The following is a 26,160-nucleotide window of genomic DNA, read 5'->3' as shown; positions in this document are numbered from 1 at the left end:
TGAGTGCTGGGAAGGACTGGAGTGACTCTGCGTATGTGGCATCTGGAAGGTCATGAGTTGGTTTCTCAGTTTGACTCCCAGAGGACAGTCTGACTTCTAAGACTTGGCTCTAATCACTCCCTTCAGGGACCACTGACAAGTCAGGCTACAGGCAGTCCTTTCACCTGACAGGATGAGGACAGACTGAACAAAAGGGATGTTTTGAAAGTGGTCTAGAGACCTGACATCTCACCCCTCTGCCAGACCCCTCTCAGGGATTCAGCTGTTGTGCGTAGCATCCTGGTACCTGTAGTAACTCCACGTGGCATTCTTCCATCTTGGGTGCCGGTGGCAGGTGCTGCTCTTAGATCCTGGGTCAATGGTGATCTCCCCCAACAAGGGAACGGGCCAGATGTGGGGCCGTGAGTGAGCAGGAGGCAGAAAGGAGGTGGGGGGAGGGTGGGGGAAGTGGTGTGCTTTCCCCTCCCTGTAATAACTCGGGATCCTGGAGTGGGGCACAGCTAAAGAGCTCAGTCCAGGCTCATGTGCAGAAGCTCCAAGGACCCAGTGTTCCCACTGTTTTTCTCTATTGCTTAAGAGAACAAAAGCTTTTCCCCAGAGTCTTATTTCCTGGTGGGCAGCCTGTGGTCACTGGCCATGTGTGGACACTTCCCAGCAGTGTCCCTCTCCTCCCTGGAGAGAGAGGCCCTCACCAGTGAGCATGTTGTTGCTCAGTCGCGAAGTCATGGACTGCAGCGTGCCAGGCTCCTCTGTCCTCCACCATCTCTGGGAATTTGCTCAGATTCAAGTCCATTGCATTGGCGATGCTCTCCAACCACCTCGTCCTCTGCTGCCCCCTTCTCCTTTTGCCTTTTCTCTTGCCCAGCATCAGGATCTTTTCCAATGAGTTGGCTTTTCGCATCAGGTGATCAAAGTACTGGAGCTTCAGTTTCAGCAGCAGTCCTTCTAATCAATGTTCAGGGCTGAATTCCTTTAGGATTGACTGGTTTGATTTCCATGCAGTCCAAGGGACTCTCAAGAATCTTCTCCAGCACCACTATTTGAAAGCATCAGTTCTTTGGCACTCAGCCTTCTTTATGGTCCAGCTCTCACATCCATACGTAACTACTGGAAAAACAGTAGCTTTGACTATACAGACCTTTGTCGGCAAGGTGATATCTGTGTTTTTTAATATGCTGTCTAGGTTTGTCATAGCTTTCCTGCCAAGGAGCAAATGTCTTTTAATTTCATGGCTGCAGTCGCTGTCCAAATTGATTTTGGAGCCCAAGAAAATAAAATCTGTCACTGCTTCCACTTTTTCCCCTTCTATTTGCCATGAAGTGATGGGACCTGGTGCCACGATCTTAGTTTTTTGAATGTTGAATTTCAAGCCAGCTTTTTTACTCTCCTCTTTCACCCTCTTCAAGAGGCTCTTTATCCTCTTCACTTTCTTCCACTACAGTGGTATTGTCTGCATGTCTAAGGTTGTTGATATTTCTCCTAGCAATCTTGATTCCAATTTGTGATTCATCCAGTCCAGCATTTCGCCTGATGTACTCTAAGTTAAATAAGCAGGGTGACAATATACAGCCTTGACTCACTCCTTTGCCGGTTGTGAACCACTCGGTTGTGTATCCAGTTCTAACTGTTGCTCCTTGACCTGCGTACAGGTTTCCTGGGAGGCAGGTCAGGTGGTCTCGCAGTCCAGTCTCTTTAAGAAGTTTCCAGTTTACTGTGATCCACACATTCAAAAGCTTCAGCATAGTCGGCAAAGCAGAAGTAGATGTTTTTCCATCCAATGCCGCTAAGTCGCTTCAGTCGTGTCCTACTCTGTGGGACCCCATAGACGGCAGCCCACCAGGCTCCCCTGTCCCTGGGATTCTCCAGGCAAGAACACTGGAGTGAGTTGCCATTTCCTTCTCTAGTGCATGAGAGTGAAGAGTGAAAGTGAAGTCGCTCAGTCGTGCCCGACTCTAGCAACCCCATGGACTGCAGCCTACCAGGCTCCTCCATCCATGGGATTTTCCAGGCAAAAGTCCATCCAGTAAGTGTTGGCAATTTGCTCTCTGGTTCCTCTGCCTCTTTGAAACCCAGCTCGTATATCTGGAAGTTCTCGGTTCATGCAGCTACATTGAAAGATTTTGAACATAACCTTGCTAGCATGTGAAATAAGCGCAGTTGTATGGTACAGCAGCATACAGCATCACAAAATCCACATCTGTCTCCTTCCTTGTTTCCTCACCCCACCTTTGTTATTTTACATTGAAAACATTTGGACAGTCAAGATTTATTCCCTCATGTTTTGGGGTTTTGGGGGGGACCATGCTATGCCTGTGACTTGTGGGATCCTAATTCTTCAACTAGGGACTGAACCCTGGGCCCTCAGCAGTGAAAAGCACCAATTCCAATCACTGGACCACCAGGGAACTCCCACCTTATCTTTAATATATATATATAATATATATTATATATATGTAAATATATATAATATATGTAAATATACATATATATATATATATATTTTTTTTTTTTTTACTCTGTTGGGTCTTAGTTACTGCATCAGGTCTTAGTTTCAGCTTAGGGATCTCTAGTTGTGGCATGTGGAATCTGGTTCCCTGACCGAGGATTGAACCCAGGTCCCCTGCTTAGAAGGTGCAGAGTCTTAGCCACTGGACCACTAGGGAAGTACCCCCCTCATCTTTTATAATTCTGTACCAGGCACAAGGAATGACCATTCCAAACAGCTTTGTAGGTGCTAGGATGGAGGTAAGCGTAAAATGCCATAGGAGCCCAGAAGGGATCTCAAACCTACCTGGGGGTGGGTTGGAGGGGGTGTAGGCTGAGGATGAGTAAGGACAGCTTCCAGGAGGTGATGAATGACCTCTGAGCTGAGTCTTAAGGAAGAGTGGTCTCTCCCATAAGGGTTTCCCAGGTTGTGTGCGCCAGGCTCCAGGAGTTTCCCTGGATGGCCATGGGATTGCTCCTGCAGCCCATTTTCCTTGGGGAGTTCCCCTGGGTCTTGATGACTTAGACAGGCTTTGTTCAGGATCCTGAGTTGTGAGTGGTCCCTGGCAGTCACCCTGATTGACACATTGTCCTGTCACTGGCAGAAGGAAGCACCTGCTGGTTCTGAGGGTTTTGGAAGAAGCTTTGGAAGCCAAGCTCTGTGAGCCTCCCTGCCACCAAGCTCCTGACTCAGAACTCACCACTCTTGGCTTAAGGAACTTGACAGCATCTGAATGGATTAAGCTGTTCAAACCAATCCTTCTGACGTTCTGGGCAGCTCCAGCCCCGCTCCCCTTCCCTGTCTGTGGGAGTGGGGAGGGCAGTGTTAATTTAGGGGTTGGAAATAGCAACATTAGGGTGAGGTTTTTGGCACTTAGCACAACAACTGGGCTGGTTGCAGCCCTTGGGTGACTCACTTCCTCTGTGTAGACAGCCACTGAGGGCATCCAGCCAGCTTCCTTGCCTCTGCTCTCCCATGACGCTTAGGCACAAAAAGACAGGGAGCACTTGAAATAGTGAAGAAAAAGAGCCAGAATTCATTCCCACGAGCCTCCTGACCCCCCACCGCACTTCCGTCAGTCCAGTGAGCAACATCAGATTCAGGGAGATAGCAGCAGAAGGGAAGGGGCATGGCCTGGCTGCCTGGAGCCTTGGGGACCTGCTCAGAAATGGGAAGTAGACGCAGAGGAGCTAGTGATATCTCTGGGTCTTGCCTGCCCATGCCTCCTCCATCTCAAACCCTACAAGCAGCGCTGAAAAATTCAACATCCCTTTAACAAATGGTGCTGGGACAACTGGATATCCACATGCATAAAGGTGGATCCTTTCCTCACATCATATACAAAAATTAACTCAAAATTGATCACAGATCTAGGGATAAAAGCTAAAACTGTAAACCCCTTTGCAGAAAACATAGGAGTAAATCTTTGTAACCTTGGCTTAGGCAATAATTTCTTTTTTTTTAATGTTTATGTGTTTATTGATTTGGCTGCATCGGGTCCTAGCCACAGCACGTGGAATCCTTTCATTGCCGCATGCAGGCTGTTCACTGCAGCATGGGGGCTCTCTAGTTGTGGCATGCTGCCTTAATTGCCCCATGGCACATGAGATCTTAGTTCCCTGACCAAGGGTTGAACCACTGGTCCACCAGGGCAGGCCCAGGCAGGGGGGTTCTTAAGTGTGATACCGAAAGCATAGAGACAAAAGAAAAAACAGATAAATTGGTCTTCATCAAAATTTAAAAATTTTCTGCCTTAAAGAAAGAAAGTGAAAGTGAAGTCGCTCAGCCGTGTCTGACTCTTTTCGACCCTGTGGACTGTAGCCTACCAGGCTCCTCCATCCACGGGATTCTCCAGGCAAGAATACTGGAGTGGGTTGCCATTCTTGTCTCCAGGGGATCTTCCCAACCCAGGGATTGAACCCGGTCTTCCGCATTGCAGGCAGATGCTTTAACCTCTGAGTCACCAGGGAAGCCTTAAAGGGCACTATCAAGAAAGTTAAAAGGTAACTCACGGAACTGGAGAAATGATTTGCAGATCATGTATCTGATATGGGCCTAGTACCCCGAACTTAGAAACCTTGCAACTTGTATTTGCTTCCTAGGGCTTCTATAACCGGAGAAGGCAATGGCATCCCAATCCAGTACTCTTGCCTGGAAAATCCCATGGATGGAGGAGCCTGGTAGGCTGCAGTCCGTGGGGTCCCTAAGAGTCAGATATGACTGAGTGACTTCACTTTCACTTTTCACTTTCACGCATTGGAGAAGGAAATGGCAACTCACTCCAGTGTTCTTGCCTGGAGAATCCCAGGGACAGAGGAGCCTGGTGGGCTGGCATCTATGGGGTCACACAGAGTTATACATGACTGAAGCAACTTAGCAGCAGCAGCAGCTTCTGTAACAAAGGACTATAAACTAGATGGCTTGCAACCACAGAAATGTATTATAGTGATTACCCCTTATCCACAGGGATATGTTCTAAGATCCCCAGTGGATGCCTGAAACTGTGGATAGTACCAAATCCTTTATATACTATATTTTTTCCCATACACACATACCAATGATAAAGTTTAATTTATAAGTTAGGCACAGTAAGGGCCATCCCTAGTGGTCCAGTGCCTAGGATTTCACCTTCCAACGCAGGGGGTGCAGGTTCAATCCCTGGTTGGGAGGCTAAGGTCTTACATGCCTGGTGATCAAAAAATCAAAACAGAAAACAGAAGCAATATTGTAACAAACTCAATAAAGACTTTAAAAATGGCCCACATCAAAAAAATCTATTAAAAAAATTAGGCAGAGTAAGAGATTAACATAATAATAATAAAATAGAGCAAGTATAACAGTGTTCTGTAACAAAAGTTACGTGAATGTGACCTCTCAGCCCCCCAATATCTTATTGTACCAATGTAATGCCTTTTCCATCTTAACTTTAAGCACTTATTCACGTGCTGTGGGTATAGCTTCTGTAGTTTGAGGTGCAGCAACAAAGCTGGCACTAATTTATTTTTCCTTCTTCATCATCTCACAGATAGAAGACTCTTTCTCACTGCAGATCTTAACAACTTTTGAATATCATTTCTTTCTTTCCTTATTTAGTCGGGAACTTTTACTGTGTTACTTAAAGACAGCACTTTACGGCTTCTCTGGCAGATCCGAATTGCCAGCATCACTCGTGTTGTGCTTTGGGGCCATTATTAAGTAAATCAGGGTTGCATGAACACAAGCACTGCGATGTCACAGTGGGCGATCTGATAACCAAGAGGGCTACTAACGAAGTGACTAATGGTGGGACAAAGGGGGTGATTCACACGTCCCAGGCAGGATGGAGAAGGAGGATGAGAGGTTTCATCACACTACTCAGAATGGTCACAGTGCAAAACTTGTGAATTGTTTATTTCTGGAATTTGCCACTTAATGTTTTTGTGGAAAATATAGTTGGCTGTGGGTGATTGAAACCATAGATAAGGGGGAACTGGTGTATATGATGGTTCTGGAGGCCAGAAGTTCACAGTCCAGATGCTGGCAGGGTCGGTTCCTTCGGGAGATTCTGAGGAAGAATCTTTCCACGCCTTTCTCTCGGCTTGTAGTGTCAGCAGCAGCCTTGGGCATTCCCTGGCTTGGAGACGCATCACTGCAGGCCCTGCCTCTGTCATCTCACAGGGTTCTCCCTCCGTATCTCTGGCTTCACTTGGTGTTCTCTGTGTGTTCTCTTTTCTCCTCTTATAAGTAGATCGGTCACATTGGATGAAGGGCCCACCGTACCCCAGTATGACCTCATCTTAACACATTTGCAACAACGCTACTTTCCAAATAAGGTCACGTTCTAAGGTCCTGGGGGGTAGGATTCCAGCATATCTTTTTCAGGGTTGTGGCGGGGGGACACACATAATTCAACCCATAACAAGACAAAAGAACAAATAAACCAATTTGAAAATCGGCAAAGGATGTGAATAGACCTTTCTCCAAAGAAAATTTACAAATGACCAATAAGCATATGAAAACATGCCCAGTGTTTTCAGACATCAGAGAAATGCAAATCAAAGCCATAAGTTTGCACTTCATATTATAGCCATACATTCATCTGACTATAATCAAAAGTACAGATAATAATGATGGAGAGGATGTGGAAAAATTGGAGCCCTCATACATTGCTGGTGGGAAGGTAAAATGGTACAGCCACTTAGGAAAACAGTTTGGAAATTCCTCAAATGTTAGACGTAGTTATCATCAGTTGAGTTCAGTTGCTTAGTTGTGTCCAACTCTTTGTGACCTCGTGGACTGCAGCATGCCAGGTTTCCCTGTCCATCACCAACTCCCAGAGCTTGCTCAAACTCATGTCCATTGAGTCTGTGATGCCATCCAACCATCCCATCCTCTGTCGTCCCCTTCTCCTCCCGCCTTCAATCTTTCCTAGCTTCAGGGTCTTTTCTAATGAGTCAGTTCTTCGCATCAGGTGGCCAAAGTATTGGAGCTTCAGCTTCAGCATCAATCCTTCCAATGAATATTCAGGATTGATTTCCTTTAGGATTGACTGGTTGGATCTCCTTGCAGTCCAAGGGACTCTCAAGAGTCTCCTCCAACACCACAGTTCAAAAGCATCAATTCTTCGGCACTCAGCTTTCTTGCTTTCTTTATGGTCCAACTCTCACATCCATAACACAGCTACTGGAAAAACCATAGCTTTGACTAGACGGACCTTTGTTGACAAAGTAATGTCTCTGCTTTTTAATATGCTGTCTAGGTTGGTCATAGCTTTTCTTTCAAGGAGCAAGGGTCTTTTTTATTTCATGGCTGCAGTCATCATCTGCAGTGATTTTGCAGCCCAAGAAAATAAAGACTGTCACTGTTTCTACTGTCTCCCCATCTATTTGCTAGGAAATGATGGGACCAGATGCCATGAGCTTCATTTGTTGAATGTTGAGTTTTAAGTCAGCTTTTTCACTCTCTTTCACTTTCAAAAAGAGGCTCTTTAATTCCTCTTAGCCTTTTGCCATAAGGGTGGTATCATCTGCATATCTGAGGTTATTGATATTTCTCCCAGCAGTCCTGATTCCAGTTTGTGCTTCATCCAGCCCAGCGTTTCTCATGATGTACTCTGTATATAAGTTAAATAAGCAGAGTGACAATATGTAGCCTTGACATACTCCTTTCCCGATTTGGAACCAGTCTGTTGTTCCATGTCCGGTTCTAACTGTTGCTTCTTGACCTGTATACAGGTTTCTCAGGAGGCAGGTAAGATGATCTGGTATTCCCGTGTCTTGAAGAATCTTTCACAATTTGTTGTGACCCACACAGTCAAAGGCTTTAGCATAGTCAATGAACCAGATGTTTTTCTGGAATTCTTTTGCTTTTTCGATGATCCAACAGATGTTGGCAATTTGATCTCTGTTTCCCCTGCCTTTTCTAAATCTAGCTTGAACACCTGGAAGTTCTCAGTTCACGTACTGTTGGAGCCTGGCTTGGAGAATATTGAGCATTACTTGCTAGTGTGTGAGATGGGTGCAATTGTGTAGTACTTAGAACATTCTTGGCATTGCCTTTCTTTGAGACTGGAATGAAAACTGACCTTTTCTAGTCCTGTGGCCACTGCTGAGTTTTCCAAATTTGCTGGCATATTGAGTGCAGCACTTTCACACATCATCTTTTAGGATCTGAAGTAACTCAGCTGGAATTCCATCACCTCCGCTAACTTTGTTTGTAGTGATGCTTCCTAAGGCCCACTTGACTCACATTCCAGGATGTCTGGCTCTAGGTGAGTGATCACACCATCGTGGTTATCTGGGTCATTAAGGTATTTTTTGTTATCGTATTATCCATCAATTCCACTCCTAGGTGTGTGCCGAGAGAGTAGAAAACATGCATCCACAGAAGAACTTATGCATCAAGGTTCTCTGCAGCATTATTCATAATTGTCAAAAAGTAGAAAACTACTCATATGTCCATCTTCTGAGGAGCGGATATATAAAACATGATAAATCCATAATTGGAATATTAATTGGTAATAGAAAGGAATGAAGTAATGATACATGCCAGGACATGGATAAACCTTGAAAACATCATGCTAAGGGAAAGAAAGTGAAAGTGAGGTCACTCAGTCGTGTCCGACTCTTTGCGACCCCATGGACTGTAGCCCACCAGGCTCCTCCCTCCATGGGATTTTCCAGGCAAGAGTACTGGAGTGGGTTGCCATTTCCTTCTCCAGGGAATCTTCCTGACCTAGGGATCGAACTCGGGTCTCCTGAATTCCAGGCAGATGCTTTAACCTCTGAGCCACCAGGGAAACCAGTTTCAAAAGACCACATGTCATAAAGTTTCATTTATACATATTCAAAATGGGCCAACCTAAGGAAACGGGGTTTCCCAGGTGGCACAGGGGTAAAGAATCTGTCTGCAATGCAGAGACACAAGAAAGATGAGTTTGATCCCTGGGTTAGGAAGATCCCCTGGAGGAAGAAATGGCAAGCCACTCCAGTATTCTTGCCTGGAGAATCCCATGGACAGAGGAGCCTGGCAGGCTACAGTCCATGGGGTCACAAAGAGTTGGACACGACCGAGTCCTCACACATGGAAACAGAAAGTAGATTATTGATTGCCTGGAACTGGAGTGGCTGAGGGGAAACAGGGAGTGGCTGCGGATGGGGTTTCCTTATGGAACAATGAAAATGTTCTAAACACAAATTGTGATGGTTGCACAACTCCATGAGTATGCTAAAACTACCGAATTACACACTTTTTTTTGTTGTTCACATCATGTTAGATCTTAGTTCCCCAATCAGGGATGGAACCCAATCCCCCTGCAGTGGAAGGGCTGGAGTCGTAACCACTGAACTGCCAGGGAAGTCCCTGAATTATACACTTTAAATGGTTTAATGTTATGGTGTGAATCATGTCTCAATAAAGGTGCTTTTAAAAACAAACAAACCTGCCTTTCCTTCTTTCCCAATAGAAAAGCAAGAGCTGGATCTCAGAAGATGACTTCTACCGGCCTCCCCGGGAACAGCCCAGAGAGAGTCCTTCTGATGCCGCCACAGCTTCTCCCAGAGGGATTCCCGAGGCAAGGCCTGGCCTCCTTGTGCAAGAACCAAGACGAAGCTGCTCCATGGAGGCCTTAGACAAAGCTTGCGCGCCTTCCCCAGGAAGCGAGAGAAGCAGGGCTGCCCCGGCGCTGCCGGATCACAGGAACTTCAGGGTGGTGCATCGCCGGCAGATGGGTAGGCAGCTCAGCGGGCATCTGGGTGCCGCACTGCGCCTGAGCAGTGCCTTCCGGAGAACAGTTTGAAAGTCCTCTCTTGTGTAACCAATCGGGCAGCATCTTCTCCCAAGAAAAACCTCATCCCAAAATGTAATAAGGAACACCCTTGCAGAGTAATTCAGGAAGGCATTTCAGGAAGAGTACTGTATTTTCTCATAAAATCTTTTTTTAAAATTTTATTAGAATATAGTTGATTTACTCTGTCTTGTTAGTTTTAGGTGTACCGCACAGTGAATCAGCCACACAGATACATACATCCACTCTTAAAATCTTAAAGTAATGCTCAAAACGGCCTGCAAAGTACATGAATGCTGTTTCATACACGAAAATGGAAAATAACTTCCCTGAAACTCTCCTATAAATCTTAATGATTATACATAAGATTATATGTAAGATACATAAGATAATCTTATGAGTATATAGGCCTCTGGACTCGGTCTGGAGCCCAGAATGAAAGCCCCGCCTCTTGAAGGCTCAGATGTTTCAACTGCTCCTCCCTAAGGCCCTTCTCTCAGATGGTTTATTTAGCAGCTCTGGTGGGGTTTATCAGATGTGCAGTTTGTTCAGTGTCCTCTGTGTGCAGTTCACAAGGAGGCCAGCTTGACCTCCACACCCTACGAAATTCCATAAAGCATTAAATAACCACAACCTAATTTTTATGTCTGGCACAGCCCTCGTTTCCATGCCACGTCCTCTTAGGTTTTTCTTTCAGCCCATGTAATGGTTACAACCATACCAGAGAAGGCGTGCTTTATGCCTGCGTCATCAGGTACCCGGGAGGATAGGAAGGCCCTACACAGTGGTTTGAAATCTCTAAGGCTGGTCCAAGCTGGGAGAGAGAATTGTGTGTCCTTTGGACCCCCTTTTTTCAGGAAGAAGGCTAGCTGCCCCCCCCCCCCCCCGCCCAGGAAGATCAGGGAGCCTTGGGCTGTGTGTAGTACACACACTGCCTACTCAACAGATTTATTGGGCACCCGCGATGTGCCAGGTACTATTCTAGGTGCTGGGGACACAACAGGAAACCAAGCCAGGTCCTTATCTTCATGGGAGTTGTATTCTAGCGTGAGAGACAGGAAATAAGCAGATGAACAAGTCAACATATAGTCGGGGCGGGTGATCATTCCTGTGGGGAATAGTAAACGGGAGGTGGGCAGGGTACCATTTCATAAAGGACGGCCAGGGACTCCCCTCATGGTCCAATGGTTAGGAGTCCACACTTTCACTGCTGGGGCCCACGTTCAGTCCCTGTGTGGGGAATGAAGATCCTGCAAGCTGCACGGCACGGCCAGAAAGTAAATAAATGAGTAAAGGCTGGCCAAGGAAGCCCTCACAAATTAGGTGACATGTGAGGTGGCTTGAAAGGTGGGGAGAGAGGCATGAGGCGATCGTATTTCAAGCAGGGAGAACGTGTGCGAAGGCCCTGCAACAGGAACATGCTTGATGTGTCCAGTAAGCAGCAGAGACCAGAGTAGCTGGAACAGAGGAGATGGGAAGGAGGTGGCTAGAGGTGAGGTCAGAGTGATGCGGGGCCTCATGGGCCACAGGAAGGACGTTGGCTTTTGCTCTGAGAGAGACGCAATCTGATTTGGGGGACTCTCCGGGGCAATCATCCTGGCTCATTTCTTGAGGCGCTTCAGGGGGACATAGACCAGTCAGGAGGCCACAGCCATAAGCCTGGCCAGGAATGATGGTGAACCAATCCCCTGTGGTAGTGTTGGAGGAGGTGAGAAGTGGAGGAAGGCTCTGGATATACCAAGAGGATTTGCTGATAGATTAGATGTGGGGTGTGAAAGGGAAAAAAAAAAATCAAGGATAGCTCCAAAGTTTTTAGCCCAAGCATCTGGGAGGATGAAGTTTGCCATTTTACTAGATGAAGAACATCAGGAGGAAAGTGGGTTTGGAGTGGGAGAATCAGGAACACGGTTTTGGACGTGTCAACTTTGAGAAGCCTATTAGACATACACGGAGCAGATGGAGATCGGAATCTAAAGCTCAAGGGTGAGGTCCAGGCTGGAGATAAAAACTGAGAAGTTGTTGGCATAAAGCTCCAAGACCAGGGAAGATCAGCTAGGAAAAGTGGGTATTAGTAGAGAAGAGAACCAGGGCCGAGCCCAGGGCCTCCATGAAGAGGCCAGTGAGAGGAGAGAGCATCAGGGAGACAGGAGAGGGGGGCCAGTGACAGCAGAGAAGACCCCAGGAAAGGGGGGCTTTGCTGTGTACAGTGATGCTGATGGGCCAGGCCAGATGGGGACCAACGACTAGGCTTTGGACTTGGCAACAGGAGGGCCTGGTAGCCTTCCCAAGGTCAGGTTCTGTGGACTCGGGACAGAAGGCTGCTCGGAGGAGGTTCAAGAAAGAACAGGAGTGGGTCCCAGAGACATTCCCACACCTCCTCAGGGGGGTTTCTGTAAAGGGGACAGAGACCCAGGGTGGTAATTAGAGATGTGAGTAGAGTCGAGAGATATTTTTAATGCTGGGAGAAATAACAGCGTGTTTGTGGGCTGGTGGGAATGATCCAAGAGAGAGGGAGAAGACAGTGACGCAGGAGGGGCAGAAAAGATTGCTGGAGAGACGTCCTTGTCCTTGATCAGGCGGGGTGGTGGAGGGGGGGACCCCTGCGCAATTGCACAGATGGGAGGGTGGCCTCAGACAGAAGCACAGTCAGTTCATCCCCAGCGACGGGGCTCAGAGTGTGGCTGCAGATGCTGGAAGGGGAGGGTGTAGTGAAGCGCTCATGGAGGTGATTGTTGACGTGCTTTTATTTTCTCAGTGAAATTCAAGAGCACAGTTATCAGCTGGGGCAAGGGTGGGAGGGAGGCTCTCAAAATACGTTCCCATCCAGCCGGCGGTGGCCTGTGTTCTCCAGGTGGTCACGGAGTCCACACCCAGGACAGGACTCAGGCCCCGGAGATTATCCAGGGTGACGAAGGGCCAGGCCTATCATCTAAAGTGCCTCTTTCTGCCTGCAGGGCTGTCCAACCCATTCCGGGGGCTCCTGAAGCTGGGCACGGTGGAGCGGCGGGGGGCCATGGGCATCTGGAAGGAACTCTTCTGCGAGCTCTCCCCGCTGGAGTTGCGCCTCTACCTGAGTGGCAAGGAGCGCACCTGCGTGGACACCTGCTCACTGCTGCGCTGCGAGTCTGTGGGGCCGGCCCACAGTGACGGCCGCTTCGAGCTGCTCTTCTCCGGCAAGAAGCTGACCCTGCGCGCCTCGTCCCGGGATGAAGCCGAGGACTGGCTGGACCGGGTGCGCGAGGCGCTGCAGAAGTGCCGGCCCCTGCAGGAGGAGGAGTGGGTGACCATCCAGTACCCGGAGCAGCCCGAAGACCCTCCAGAGGCCTCCCAGGGTGGCCACCCCGTCCCCTCGGACCTGCACACAGAGGCTGAAACCCCCCAGGGCCTGCAGTTCAACTGGTCCTTCTCCCAGGTGCCTGAGCCTGACGCTATCAAAGAGTCCCTTCTCTATCTGTACACGGACCGCACATGGATGCCCTACATCTTTTCCCTGTCCTTGGAGTCCCTCAAGTGCTTCCGCGTGAGGAACAACGAGAAGATGTTGAGTGACAGCCACGGAGTCGAGACCATCCGAGATATCCTGCCGGACACGAGCCTCGGGGGCCCAGCCTTCTTCAAAATCATTACGGCCAAGGCCATCCTGAAGCTGCAGGCCGGGAATGCCGAGGAGGCTGCCCTGTGGAGGGACGTGCTACGCAAGGTCCTGGCGTCCTACCTGGAGACGGCCGAGGAGGCAGTGACCCTGGGCGGCAGTCTGGATGAAAGCTGTCAGGAGGTGCTGAAGTTCGCCACGCGGGAGAACGGCTTCCTGCTGCAGTACCTGGTGGCCATCCCCACAGAGAAAGGCCTTGACTCCCAGGGCTGCTTCTGTGCAGGTGCTGACTCCCTGTCCCCCACCTCCAGCCTGCCCGCACTGGGGTTCCTGCTCTAGGCTCTGCACTCCTTCCTGCTCCCCGCAGGCGCCCCCATAATGCCTTGGGGATGTTGCAGCAAATTAAGCTGTTCCACGATCGTATTATATTCTTCTGGAGCCAGGGCTTCAGATATTTTTGCAAGCTTTTACAAGTGTACACAGGTATTTAATTACAAAAATAGGCTCATACTACTTGCTGGCCAACAGAACTTTCTGTGACGATGACAATGTTCTAGAATCTGTGCCGTCCAGTGGCATAGCTACAAGCCATATGTGGCTACTGCATACTTCATGTGGCTTCCTGGTGTGGAAGGAACTGAATTTTCATTTGCCTTTAATAATATATGTGTGTGCATGCTCAGTCATGTCTGAGTCTTTGCAGTCCCATGGACTGCAACCTACCAGGCTCCTCTGTCCATGGAATTTCCCAGGCAAGAATACTGGAGTGGGTTGCCATTTCCTCCTCCAGGGGATCTTCTCGACCCAGGGGTCGAACCCACGTCTCCTGGGTCTCCTGCATTAGCGGGCAGATTCTTTACCACTGAGCCACCTGGGAAATCCCTTTTAATAATATATTTAAATGCACACCTTTGGCATGTGGCCATGATTTTAGACAGCTCAGCTGTATCTGTTGTTCTGCAGCTTGGCTTTAATCCAGTTAGGAATATGTTATGCACATTCTTCTGCATCAGTACATCTGCTCTGTCATTAGCATCATCAGATCCAGTCCTTCCATGCCAGGCAGCTGGGCCAGATGCTTTCTTTGGATTGTCTCATTTAATCCTCACAACAGCCCCATTGGGATTTGTCTCTATTTATAGCTGAGGAAACTGAGTCACAGGACTGGTAAGTACCTGTCCTAGGTTCACACAGTGAGCGATGGTGGAGCCGGAAGAGGACTTAATGGCCCCAGAACCTGTGCTCTTAGCCAGGCGCCCACAGGGCCTCTCCACTCCCATGCTTTCAAGGCTGCATGATTTTCCCTTGCTCACGTCCCATTTTTAGGTCTTCTCCCTGGTCCAGACCCCCATTTCCTTCAGCCCAGGCCCTCCAGCTGAACTGTGAGGAGGTGGCCCTGCCGCACAGAGAGACGCAGCTCTGTGTGGTCTAGGAGCTGTCCCGTCGGGGTGGAGCGTGTGGGACTGGAGGGGAAAGCCTGACATCTGAAGGAAGTGGTCTGCGGTTGGTCCCCCTCCCCCGCCCCCCTCTGCAGAGCAGAGCTTCTTGCAGAAAAAAGTCTTCAAGCCCCTGTTCACCCCTCGCCCCCCTCCCCCACCCGCCAGCCCCTAACATTCACACTTTGCCCTTTAATCCACGGGCTCCAGGTTCAAAGAGGAGGCCAGGCCCCCAGGACTAGGAGGAGGGCTTCCCACTGGGGATTTGGATGCTAGCAGGCAGCTTTCCCCGCACCTGCCACCACTATCTTCCCCGCCTCCGCCAGCCTCCAGCCAGCCAGACTGAAACTGGAGAGCTTCTTTCTGCCCACAGAGCTCTGTGGCCGGGCCACTGGCCTCTGACACCTGGCTTGCATCTCATAGTTTACTTTCAAAACCTCATTTAAACTTTGTGATAACCCCACAAAGTAGCAAATAGTAGCTGAATTGGAACCTTGCAAAAATTCAGTGAGGGTCAGAATGAGACAGCCCATACACGGAAGAACCAGCCTCCTAGTCTCCAGGAGGCTGAAGGGATTCCCCCTGGCCCTGTAGGAGTCAGGGCCTGTGCTCAGGGTTTGAGCCCTGCCTCTGGTACCCTGGGCACACCCTACTTTGATTCCCTCTGCCCCCTGCTTTGGGGGCCTCCAACAGAGGGGCTGAAGCTGGTCCCTGTACCCCATCCTGAGGTAACAGGCCCTGGCTTCAAGCTGGCACCAGGCCATGTCCACCACCTTTGTGTCCAGCCCCATGTCCCCAGTTCCTTGCCGAGACCTTGACTCCCTGCTTCCGTTTCTGGGCCCCAGTGGAGGGGTGAGCTTAGCAGAGGCTGGGATTGGTGGATAAGCCATAGAAACATTGAACAGAGGCAGTTAGGAATAAGAGAACGCGGGCTCTGCTCCAACCTGACCCACACTTGACTCCAGCTGTGCTCCCAGTCGTGGTATGAGTGGGCAGGTTTCCTAACCTCTCTGTGCATCAGTTTCTACAGCTGGGAAACAGTGACAATAATTCTTACAGAGCTTTGTCTTAAAGGTTAATTACCAGAGTTGATTCTGATTGGTGGGAATGTGAATGGCAGCTGTTTTTATCTTCATGCTCTCCTTTCTAATCTGGCTGCATTCCCTAGCGGGTAGGCCCTTTGCCTCGGCAGCTACTGTGTTGCTCAGGAGCTGACTCTGGCCCCACTGCTGCTCACCCTCCCCCTGTTCCTCTCCCCAGGCTGCTCCCGGCAGATCGGCTTCTCATTTGTGCGACCCAAGCTCTGTGCCTTCTCTGGCCTCTATTACTGTGACATCTGCCATCAAGACGATGCCTCAGTGATCCCGGCCAGGATCATCCACAACTGGGACCTCACCAAGCGCCTGGTAAGTCCTGAACCCAGCCCGTCATGGCCATACAGGGCTGCTGAGCAGCAGAGAAGGGGTCGCTCCTCTTTGCAGCTGCCATTCATATGTTTGGGGGAGTTTGGCTCTAGAGAAGCCAGGGTCACGAGTTTAGGCTCCATGATGTGGGGGAGCAGACCAAGAAAGTAATTTGGTGCTGGTCTACAGCGCCTGGGCAGAGCTCTGTCCATGCCTGCCTTGGTCCTCAGGTGGGAATCAGGATGGTTCACTGTAGCTCCCCATGGGTGCAGATAAAACTGCTTAGAGCACCAGCGTAGAGAGATAGGCAGAAATGATAGAATAGATTAGATATAGAGGATGGGTGGATGGGTTAGGTGGGTAGTTGCATGCATGGGTTGAGGGGTGGCTTGGTGGATGGATATGAATGGATGGATGGTAGCTACATGGATGGATGTATAGATGGGTGGATAGGTGAATGTAGATGGGTAGATAATGGATGGATGGATGGATGATGGATGGATGAATGGGCCAGCCAGCTGGTACACTTCCCCCTAGGAGCAGTCAACCTTTTCCAGGCATACAAGCATCTACTTTTTGTTACTTTTGGAGTCATACTGAGCTTATACTGCTTTATAACATGTTTGTTCAGTTAGTATTACATCTTAGATACTTTTTGATGTTCACCAAATGCCTTTAAATATGATGTCTTCTGCAGTCTTTCAGATTTTCCTCTTCTTCAGCTGAGCTCATCTACTTACATAGCTGTGTTACCCTGCGCAAACTCTTCCACTTCCCACTTCCCTGTCCATGCGCTGCTGCTGCTGCTGCTGCCAAGTTGCTTCCCTCGTGTCCAACTCTGTGCGACCCCATAGACGGCAGCCCACCAGGCTCCTTGTCCATGAAGGGGGGTTAATTACAGTGTCTGTCTCCGGGCAGTGAGGACTAAAGGAAACAGAACCCACCAGTCTCTTAGATGGTGCCCCTTCCCTTTCCTAAGGCCTCACCTTCTGCCCCTAATTCATTCGGTCAGGGTCTGCCTCCAGAGGTGCGGACTTGGCTTTCTCCCAAAGGCACAGATTTCTGCTGAGACAAGACACAGAAACAGGAAGTAGCTGTTTACTTCTCTCAAGACCCAGGCCTGCCAGCCGTGCTGTCTCCTCATATGTCCCCATCAGAGCCCAGAGAACATAATTCTCGGAACCTGTACCACCCTGACCTCCACCCCCTGGGGATGGAAACACCTGTTACCTTCGCTTTGGTTCTCTTTCTCCCTTTTTGGCCATGTTGCATATGGGATCTTACTTTCCCCACCAGGGATCGAACCGCACCCCCGGCATCGGAAGCACAGAATCTTCACCACTGGACCACATTAGCTTAGAGAAGCTGCAACGTTAGCTTCACTTTGGCTTTTTTGTTGGTTACCTCATCCTCACCCCTGCCCTCAGCGTTAAGTATTTAACTAACTACATGGAGAAAATTAAACCTCAAGATGACCACAAATACAAAGAACCCTCTGGTCATAAAACACTCTCACCATTTACAACATCCGGATGCCCCTGTTGAGCCATCTCCCTATTCACTGCTATAATTTTGGTGCCACTTCCTTTTTCCGACTAGAAAATTCTAACAATTCCCTCAGCATACCTAAGGTCAGGAAGCATCCAACTCTCTCAAAGACGCCAGACCTGGGAAAGACAGGAAGGTTCAGGATAGGAAGTGGCAGGCTGGCAGGTTAGGGGCCCCTTGTTCGCTGTCTGGCTGACCCACTTGTGCAAGGCCTGGCTGGCACTTGGCAGGATGTCAGCCCAAGCCTGGGGCTTCTCCCTTTGTCTGTCTCCTCCACACCCGTAGGGGAGGAACAGTCCCGGGAGAGCTCAAAGCTCCTGCCTGTCTATGTACTTGGCAGTTTTCAGCGTGCATTCCTGCGTGTTATTTCATCTGGGCCTCACCCTAAGCCTGGGGCTGAGTTGTGGGCAGGGCTGGGCAACAGCAGTCTGACCTGAGTCACTGACTCACCAGGCCTTTGCCAGTGCGATGCCTGTGGGCTGGGGGCTGGTTCCTCAGGGCTCTGGGAAATGGGAAAAGATGGAGATATCAGTGAGGTGAGACATGCTGGGGAAGCCGGTAGAGCAGCCCCTGGCCTGACAGTCTCCTCTGGGCCTGGCCCACCCCCCGGGGCCAGCAGACAGACGCCCGGACCACACAGGTGCCCAGAGTCTGATGGCAACTCCCATTCACCGAGAAGCTGCTTACCTGGATTTTCTTTTAATCTAAACTCAATCCCATGCAGTAGGTGCTTTTATTTCCCCCATTTTACAGATGAGGAAACTGAATCACAGAGAGGTTAAGTAAGTTTCTTGAGGTCATACAGTTGAGAAGGGGTGGAGCCAGTATCCAAAGTTGGGCTAAGCACTGCAGGGTGACTGATGGTGGAGAACACCTCAGCTCCTCCATCCTTATCCTCCCCAAAGAAACTGCAGGGGAAGGGGCTTCTCTTTGTAAGTGAGGAGGCCAAGGGTGCAGAGACAGCACTCAGTTCACACCTGGGCTCTGCTTTCTTTCTGGTGGCTTGGATCAGTCACTTTAGTTCCTCTGAGTCTCAGTTTCCGTATCTGTAAAATGAGGACGATGACACCTTCCCCTCTGGGTTGTTGTGAGGGTGAAGAAAGGATGCGGTCAAGGTGCTTAGCCCAGTGTTTGGCAAATAATAGGTGCTCAGTACTTGGTGTTAGGGTCAGGGCTGAGGGTAGAACCTTCCACGTCTATCGTGTGGGAGAAACCCAGATCGATCACTCAACTCCACTTGGAGACTTGGAGGGAGGCCCTGCCCTGGTTGGTGCTGTTAGTGAGGACGGAAGAAGCTCAGGAAACCTCTGGTTAAGCTGTATCTGATCCATGGTTTCCTGTGGTTGGAGCCTGACTCAGATCGGTCACCTGATTCCTGAGTTGGCCCACGGTAATGTCTGTTTCCTTTCAGCAGAAAAGGGGCAGGGGCAGGGAGGCCAGGAAATAGTGGGAAGGGTCTGTGAGGCCCAGGAGAAGAGATGTGTGGACCCTCCTTCCCGTCCCCATGTGGTCAGGCAGAGGCAGCCGCTGGTGCCAAGGGGGAAGAGCGGGTTTGGAAGCCAGATCAACTGAGTTCAAATCCTGACTTATCTGAGCTGTGGGCCTTGGCCAAGTCACTTCCTCTCTCTGAACCTCAGTTTCCTCGTCTGTAAAATGAAGATGGTGCCACTTCCCTCGGCAGGTGGCTGGAGGGGTGAGCGAGAGAGTAGGTGGCCCAGCGCCTGGCAACCTTAGGCGCTCACGAAACGGCCCTCCTGTCTCACCCTCGCTGCCCGGTGGTGTCCTCAGGTCTGCAGGCAGGCCCTGAAGTTCCTGACACAGATCCGGGCCCAGCCCCTCATCAACCTGCAGCTGGTGAACGCGTCGCTGTACGAGCACGTGGAGCAGATGCGCCTCATCGGGAGGAGCCGGGAGCAGCTGAAGCTGCTAGGGGACTACCTGGGCCTGTGCCGGAGCGGAGCCCTGAAGGAGCTGAGCAAGAGGTGAGCACCCGGACACGAGGACACACACACACACAGACAGAGAGGGACACACACACACACAGAGACACAGACACAGACAGAGAGAGACACCCAGACAGACAGACAGACACACACACACACATACACACACAGGGACACAGACAGACAGAGACACACACACAGAGACACACATACAGAGAGAGACACAGACAGACAGAGACACACACACAGATAGACAGAGACACACACACACAGACACACATACACAGACAGAGAGAGACACACAGAGGGACACACAGACAGACAGACAGAAACACACACACACAGACAGAGAGAGAGACACACACACAGAGACACACATACAGAGAGAGACACAGACAGACAGACAGACAGAGACACACACACACAGAGACACACAGACAGACACACACACACAGAGGGACACAGACAGAGACACACACACACAGACACACACACAGACACACACACAGACACACACACAGACACACACACACAGAGACACACATACAGAGAGAGACACAGACAGACAGAGACACACACACAGACAGAGAGACACACACACACAGACACACATACACAGACAGAGAGACACACAGAGGGACACACAGACAGACAGACAGAAACACACACACACAGACAGAGAGAGACACACAGACAGACAGACAGAAACACACACACAGAGACACACACACACATACACAGACACAGAGACACACAGACACACAGACACACACAGAGACGCACATACACAGACACACACACACAGACATAGAGACATACACACACAGACAGAGAGGAACACACAGAAACACACACACAGACACATACACACACAGAGGGACACACAGAGACACACACACAGACAGAGACACACACACACAGACACACACAGACACACATACACAGACAGAGAGAGACACACAGACAGAGAGAGACACACACACAGAGACACACATACACAGACACACACAGACACAGAGACACACATACACACAAACACAGGGAGACACACAGAGACACGCACACACAGATTCAGAGACACACACAAAGAGACACACACAGACACACATACACAGACACAAAGACACACACAGAGACACACAGACACACAGACACACAGGGACACACACACACACAGAGACACACACCTAGATACAGACACAGAGACACACACACACAAAGAGAGACACACACGCAAAGACACACACAGACACAGAGACACACATACACACACAGGGACACACAGAGACACAGAGACACACAGATACAGACACACACAGAGAGACAGAGAGACACACAGAGACACAGACACACAGAGACACAGTCACAGAGAGACACAAACACACAGAGAGACACACACAGACACAGAGACACACAGACAGACACACACACAGACACAGAGAGAGACACACAGACACAGACACAAAGACACACAGACCCAGACACAAAGACACACACACAGGGACACACAGACACACAGAGAGAGACACAGAGAGAGAGACACACACACAGACACACACACACAGACACAGAGAGAGACACACACATGCACAAAGAGACACACAGAGAGACAGAAACACACATAGAGACACACACAAAGAAACACACAGATACACACTGACACACACACAGAGACACAGACACACACAGAGAGACACACACACAGAGACAGAGACAGAGACCACACATAAAGAGAGACACAGACACAGAGACACACATAAACAGAGACAGAGAGAGAGATACAAACACACACACACAGAGACAGAGACAGAGACACACACGCATACCACAGACAGACACACACACACAAAGAGACACACAGAGAGAGAAACACTCACACACAGAGACACACAGACACGTAGACACACATACAGATTCAGACAAACACAGGCACACACACACACACACACACAGGGACACATACACAAAGAGACACACATACACATGACAGATACAGATACACACAGAAACATACACACAGGGACACAGACACAGAGACACACACACAGGGACAGGGACACAAACACACATACAGATACACATAAGAGTGGCTTGCTCAGTGCCTGGACGTGGGGATGCACACACACATACTACACACAGGGTCAGTGCGCAAGCAGGCTCTCGGGAGGAACGCCGGGGCTGGGTGGAGGACTCCCTCTCTGCATTCAGGAGTGGCTTTTATTTGTGTGTGTAATGCATTCATTCATTTGACAAGTGCTTATTGAGAGTGCACTCAGTGCCGGGCGAGGGGTGTGGGCTTCAGGGCTGAGCACAGTGGACTTGGGTCCAGCCCTCTGGAGGGCACAGCAGGGAGCAGGGCAGCGGCTTCCCCCAGGAGTGAGGGTGGAGGAGAGAGCAGGACGCCCTGAAAGTACAGCGCAGTCAGGGGTCTGACCCATATTGGAGGGCGCTGATGGAGGAGGGGGCTTCCTGGAGGAACTGACCTCCAGTGTGAGACCTGTGAAATGAGTGGGAAAGAGGGGATTTGCAGGAAAGAGTGTTCCAGACAGAAGTAGTGATGTGCATGGGCTGTGGATGAAGGCCCTGTGTGTGGAAAGAACAGGGAGAAATTTCCGGGCAGTGAGAAGGGAAGCGGGGATGTCGTGAGAGGAGGCCGGAGACGTGAGAGGGGCTGGTCTCCGGGCTCCCCCGGGTCCCACCAGACCTCCCCCCTGGCAGCAGCCCTCCCCAAATCCTTGCAAGAGGACAGGGTTGGGGCAGGACCCTCAGGATGCCCTGAACAGAGCTTCTTGGTGCCCAGTGCCTGGGGGAACTTTCAGTGCTCAGCTGGGGGTGGCGGGTGATACCTTCTATGGGGCCATGCTGTCCTGGGGCCCCGGGAGGACAGACCTCGGGTGGACGAGCCAGTGCCTGCTGCCCAGCTAGGCTTCATTGCTGGTTTCTGGGGACTTGGAGCAGCTCACAAGCCCCTCCACGTTCCCCATGCAGCCACTCCTCCCAACAGGGCTGGCGCAGAACCCCTGTCTGCTGGGCTCCCCTGCTCAGCCCTAGTCCCTGCCCTCCCAGGGCTGCTCTGCACTGGAGAGATGCTGTGGGGAGCCCTCTCTTAGGCAAAGCACAGAGGCTGGCCCCTACAGGCTCTCAGAGCAGCTGGCTGATCCCTGGTCTCCTCCACAGGGCCTGGAAGAGCAGAAAGCCTTCTGGGGGCCACCATGAGGGACCCAGATGGCTGCTTCTGGGGAGGCTATTGCTGTCTCCATTATCAGTGGGTCCTCACTCCCATCCTTTCTGAGATTCCAGGACCCAGGGCCCCAGAGTCTGCCCTCCTGCCCCCCTGTCCAGGGTGATGAAATCTCAGGTCGGGTGGGACCCTGTGACCCTCTCCAGTTCAGGGATGTCTGCAGACCTGAGTAGACCAGCTGCCTGTAGGGCGGGTCCTGAGTGCCAGCCTCACTTGCCCATCCCTACCCTGCTGAGATTGGTCAGCAGCCTTACTGGCCTGTCCAGCTTGCCCTGTCTGCAAACTGGGGGCGATCTTTCCTCTTTCTTTCTGGTTGCTGTTTCCAGCCTTCATGAAAGCAGGGCCAGGCCTGTAGAAGTCCCATTTCAGAAGCAGCATAGGGTGAAGAAAGAGCTCAGGAGGCCCCAGACTTGCTGTGTGACTCAAGGAAGTGGCTTCACTTCTCCGAGCCTCAGTTTTCTTGTCTATAAAATGGGCCAGTGATCCCCATGTTTATGTGGCCTGCTGGAGTTGGTGAGGGCCACATGAGGGGCCCAGTGTCTAGGGAGAGACAGAGACAGGTGAACAGATGGCCCTGGGTCAGGGAGGCCAGTGCTGTGAGGGAAGGAGGCAGAGTGCAGAGGGCCAGGGAGCTTCTTAGAGGAGACAGCATCACCTGAAGGTTTGTGGAGTTTTCTTTCTCCTTTTAAAAAGAAAAAAAATGATTTTCTTCTTTACAAAGATAGTATTCAAATAGTATTAAAGGGAACCAAGCAGAAAGCTGGGGTCACCCTTTTCCAGTCTGGCCAGATCCCACTCTGTCCTCACTCACGGGAAAGTGGAGTTGCCCCAACACAAATGGCATCGCCCTTGTGCTGAACCAGGGTTTAGTGAGAGAACCAGAGGAAGCCTGGACTGGATTTTCTGCAGGGAACCCATGGCTGTGGGGGGTTGGGGAGTAGAGGGGGAGCGTGGCTTGCCAGGATCTTCGCAGGGGTCAGCGCAGCCAGATCGTGGGTGCAGGGGCTAGACCTCGAAGACCCTCCGTGCCACCACAAAGGCCTAGGATTTTATTTTGCTGGCAGCCGAAGCTGTTGAGTTCTGAGCCTGGGATGGCCACACTCCCATGAAGACCAGTTTGGCAGCAGTGGGGCGTGGGGGCTGGTGTGGTAACTGGCACAGGAGGTGAGGAGGCCTGGACTGAGGTGGCTGGGGTGGAGGCTGAGAGGACAGGAAGGGTTGAGGAGAAACCGGCAGATCTTGGGATCCCCTTTCTCTCAGGGGGCTGCGCTGACCTCCCCTCCACAGCAGCTGGAGGGCCTCACAGGCCCAGGGTAGGTGGCCTAGCTGGCCCCCTGAACTTCCACAACTCTGAGCAGAGGGCAGACGACAGAGAGGACTGTCCATCCAAACAGGCCCCACCCTTCCTGCCAGCTCAGGAACAGCCTGTGCGCCCCCTCTGCCCCTCCCCCTGCGTTTTCCTGGTGATAAACGGCAGCTTCCTGTTCCCAGAAGGCTGGACGTTTACCGGGGAGACCGGCAGGTTGCTCTGAGTGGCCACTTGGCAGCGCCGCGTGGGCTGCCTGGTGGAGCTCGCCATCTCGGCCCTGGGTGGGGTTCCTCCTATAAACGGGGCTGTGCCCTGGGGTGGGCACAGTCAAGCACCCACTCCAGATGCCGCGGGGCCGGGCACCTTCGTGCCTCCAGATGTCTGGAGCACCCTGGGGGGGCAGGCTCCCGCGCATCCTCGGACTGGGGAATTCTCCCCCCACCCCCACTACCACACAGACACAGCAAGGCCAGGCAGGGATTTTTTGCAGCTGTTTCCTGTCCATCCCTCAGGATGTAACCTTTGGGATCCCTGCCATTGGTGAGGTAGAAACTAGAGCCAGGCTGGTGGCAGCTGAGCCCTTGTCCTCTGCCCCCCACCCCCACCTCTGAAATGGGATCTGTGCACTCAGGACACCTCAGCTCCTCTCCCAGAGCGCCAAAACCAGATGCTTAAGTGTCTGTCCCCAAGCTAGACCAGGGGCTACAGTAGGAAGGCAGAGGCCACGTCCGGTGCATTTCTGTCCCCAGCACTGTCCCTGGTACATGATGGTGGCAGTAATGACAACAGCTATTAATAACAGCCTCTAGGCATTCACCTGGGAGATAAGGATGCAGGCTCTGGAGCCAGACTACTGCTTTCAGACTCCAGCTGTGCCTCTTACTAGCTGTGTGACCACAGGCAAGTTCTTTAACTTCTCTGTGCCTCTATTTCCTCTTCTCAAAATGAGGGTTATAATAGCGTCAACCTCACAGGATTCTTGTGAGAATTAAATGAATTTATATCAAGCCTTTAGTCCAGTTCCTGGCTCCAAGCGTTAGCTTTCATCATCCTCCTCCTCATTATTTTTTAAATAGACTTTTTAAAATATCTTAAAATTTTTTTTCAACTTCATTGAGTATAATTTACAAAATTGTAAGATATTTATAGTATTTTTGTGATGATTTGATATATGATTATTCTGTGAAAGAGTTCCTCCCATCTTATTAATTCACACATCCATCATCCTCACATATTTTATATGTATTATATATATATATGTATATATGAAAAGTGAAAATGTTAGTCACTCAGTCGTGCCCAACTCTTTGTGTCCTTAAGGACTATAACCCGCCAGACTCCTCTGCCCATGGAGTTCTCCTGGCAGGAATACTGGAGTGGGTTGCCATTTCGTCTGCCCAGGGTTCTTCCCGACCCAGGGATTGAATTTGCATCTCCTGCATTGCAGGCAGATTCTGTACCATCTGAGCTACCTGTATAGTGTGTGTATGAGAGAGAGAGAACATTTGAGTTCTGCTCTTAAATTTCAATTATGCAATACAATGCTATCAACTATGGTTAATAATTATTCATTTACTGTGTACAAGGCACTGTGCCAAATGCTTTTAATAAATTATTTAATCCCAAAAAGAGCTCTCTTGCTCAGGTGAGGAAACCTGAGGTTCAGGGAGGTTAAGGAACTTGCCCAAGGTCCTGGCAGCTGGGCACCTGGAAGTCCAGGACCCGAGCCCAGGCTGGAGCTGTTTCTCCTTGGTTAGCGGCGCTGAGGGAATGAAAGCAAACACAGGTGGACCCAGATTCCTTCTGAGGAGCCTCTTGTCTTTTCTTTGAAGGCTCAACCACAGGAATTATCTCTTGGAGTCGCCTCACAAGTACAGTGTCGCCGACCTCCAGCAGGTGAGAATGCCACCCCTGAGGTGTGTGTTAGTCGCTCAGTCAT

The 26,160-nt window shown here is 50.5% G+C and overlaps 1 protein-coding gene across 2 annotated transcripts in view; it reads left to right on the top strand.

Moving 5' to 3' along the window:
• The window catches only part of PLEKHM1 (pleckstrin homology and RUN domain containing M1), a 57,743-nt gene that overhangs the window by 27,785 nt on the left and 3,798 nt on the right, over positions 1-26,160 (top strand). For both annotated transcript variants that reach the window (XM_069543690.1, XM_069543689.1), the window contains 5 exons: positions 9,429-9,693; positions 12,704-13,624; positions 16,038-16,183; positions 19,517-19,710; positions 26,054-26,117. In XM_069543690.1, coding sequence (XP_069399791.1) covers positions 9,429-9,693; positions 12,704-13,624; positions 16,038-16,183; positions 19,517-19,710; positions 26,054-26,117 — 1,590 coding nt within the window. The remainder of the gene's footprint in view (positions 1-9,428; positions 9,694-12,703; positions 13,625-16,037; positions 16,184-19,516; positions 19,711-26,053; positions 26,118-26,160) is intronic.

Source organism: Ovis canadensis, chromosome 11, assembly GCF_042477335.2.
Source record: "Ovis canadensis isolate MfBH-ARS-UI-01 breed Bighorn chromosome 11, ARS-UI_OviCan_v2, whole genome shotgun sequence".
Lineage (NCBI taxonomy): Eukaryota > Metazoa > Chordata > Mammalia > Artiodactyla > Bovidae > Ovis > Ovis canadensis.
This window is presented reverse-complemented; position numbering and strand designations above follow the sequence as displayed.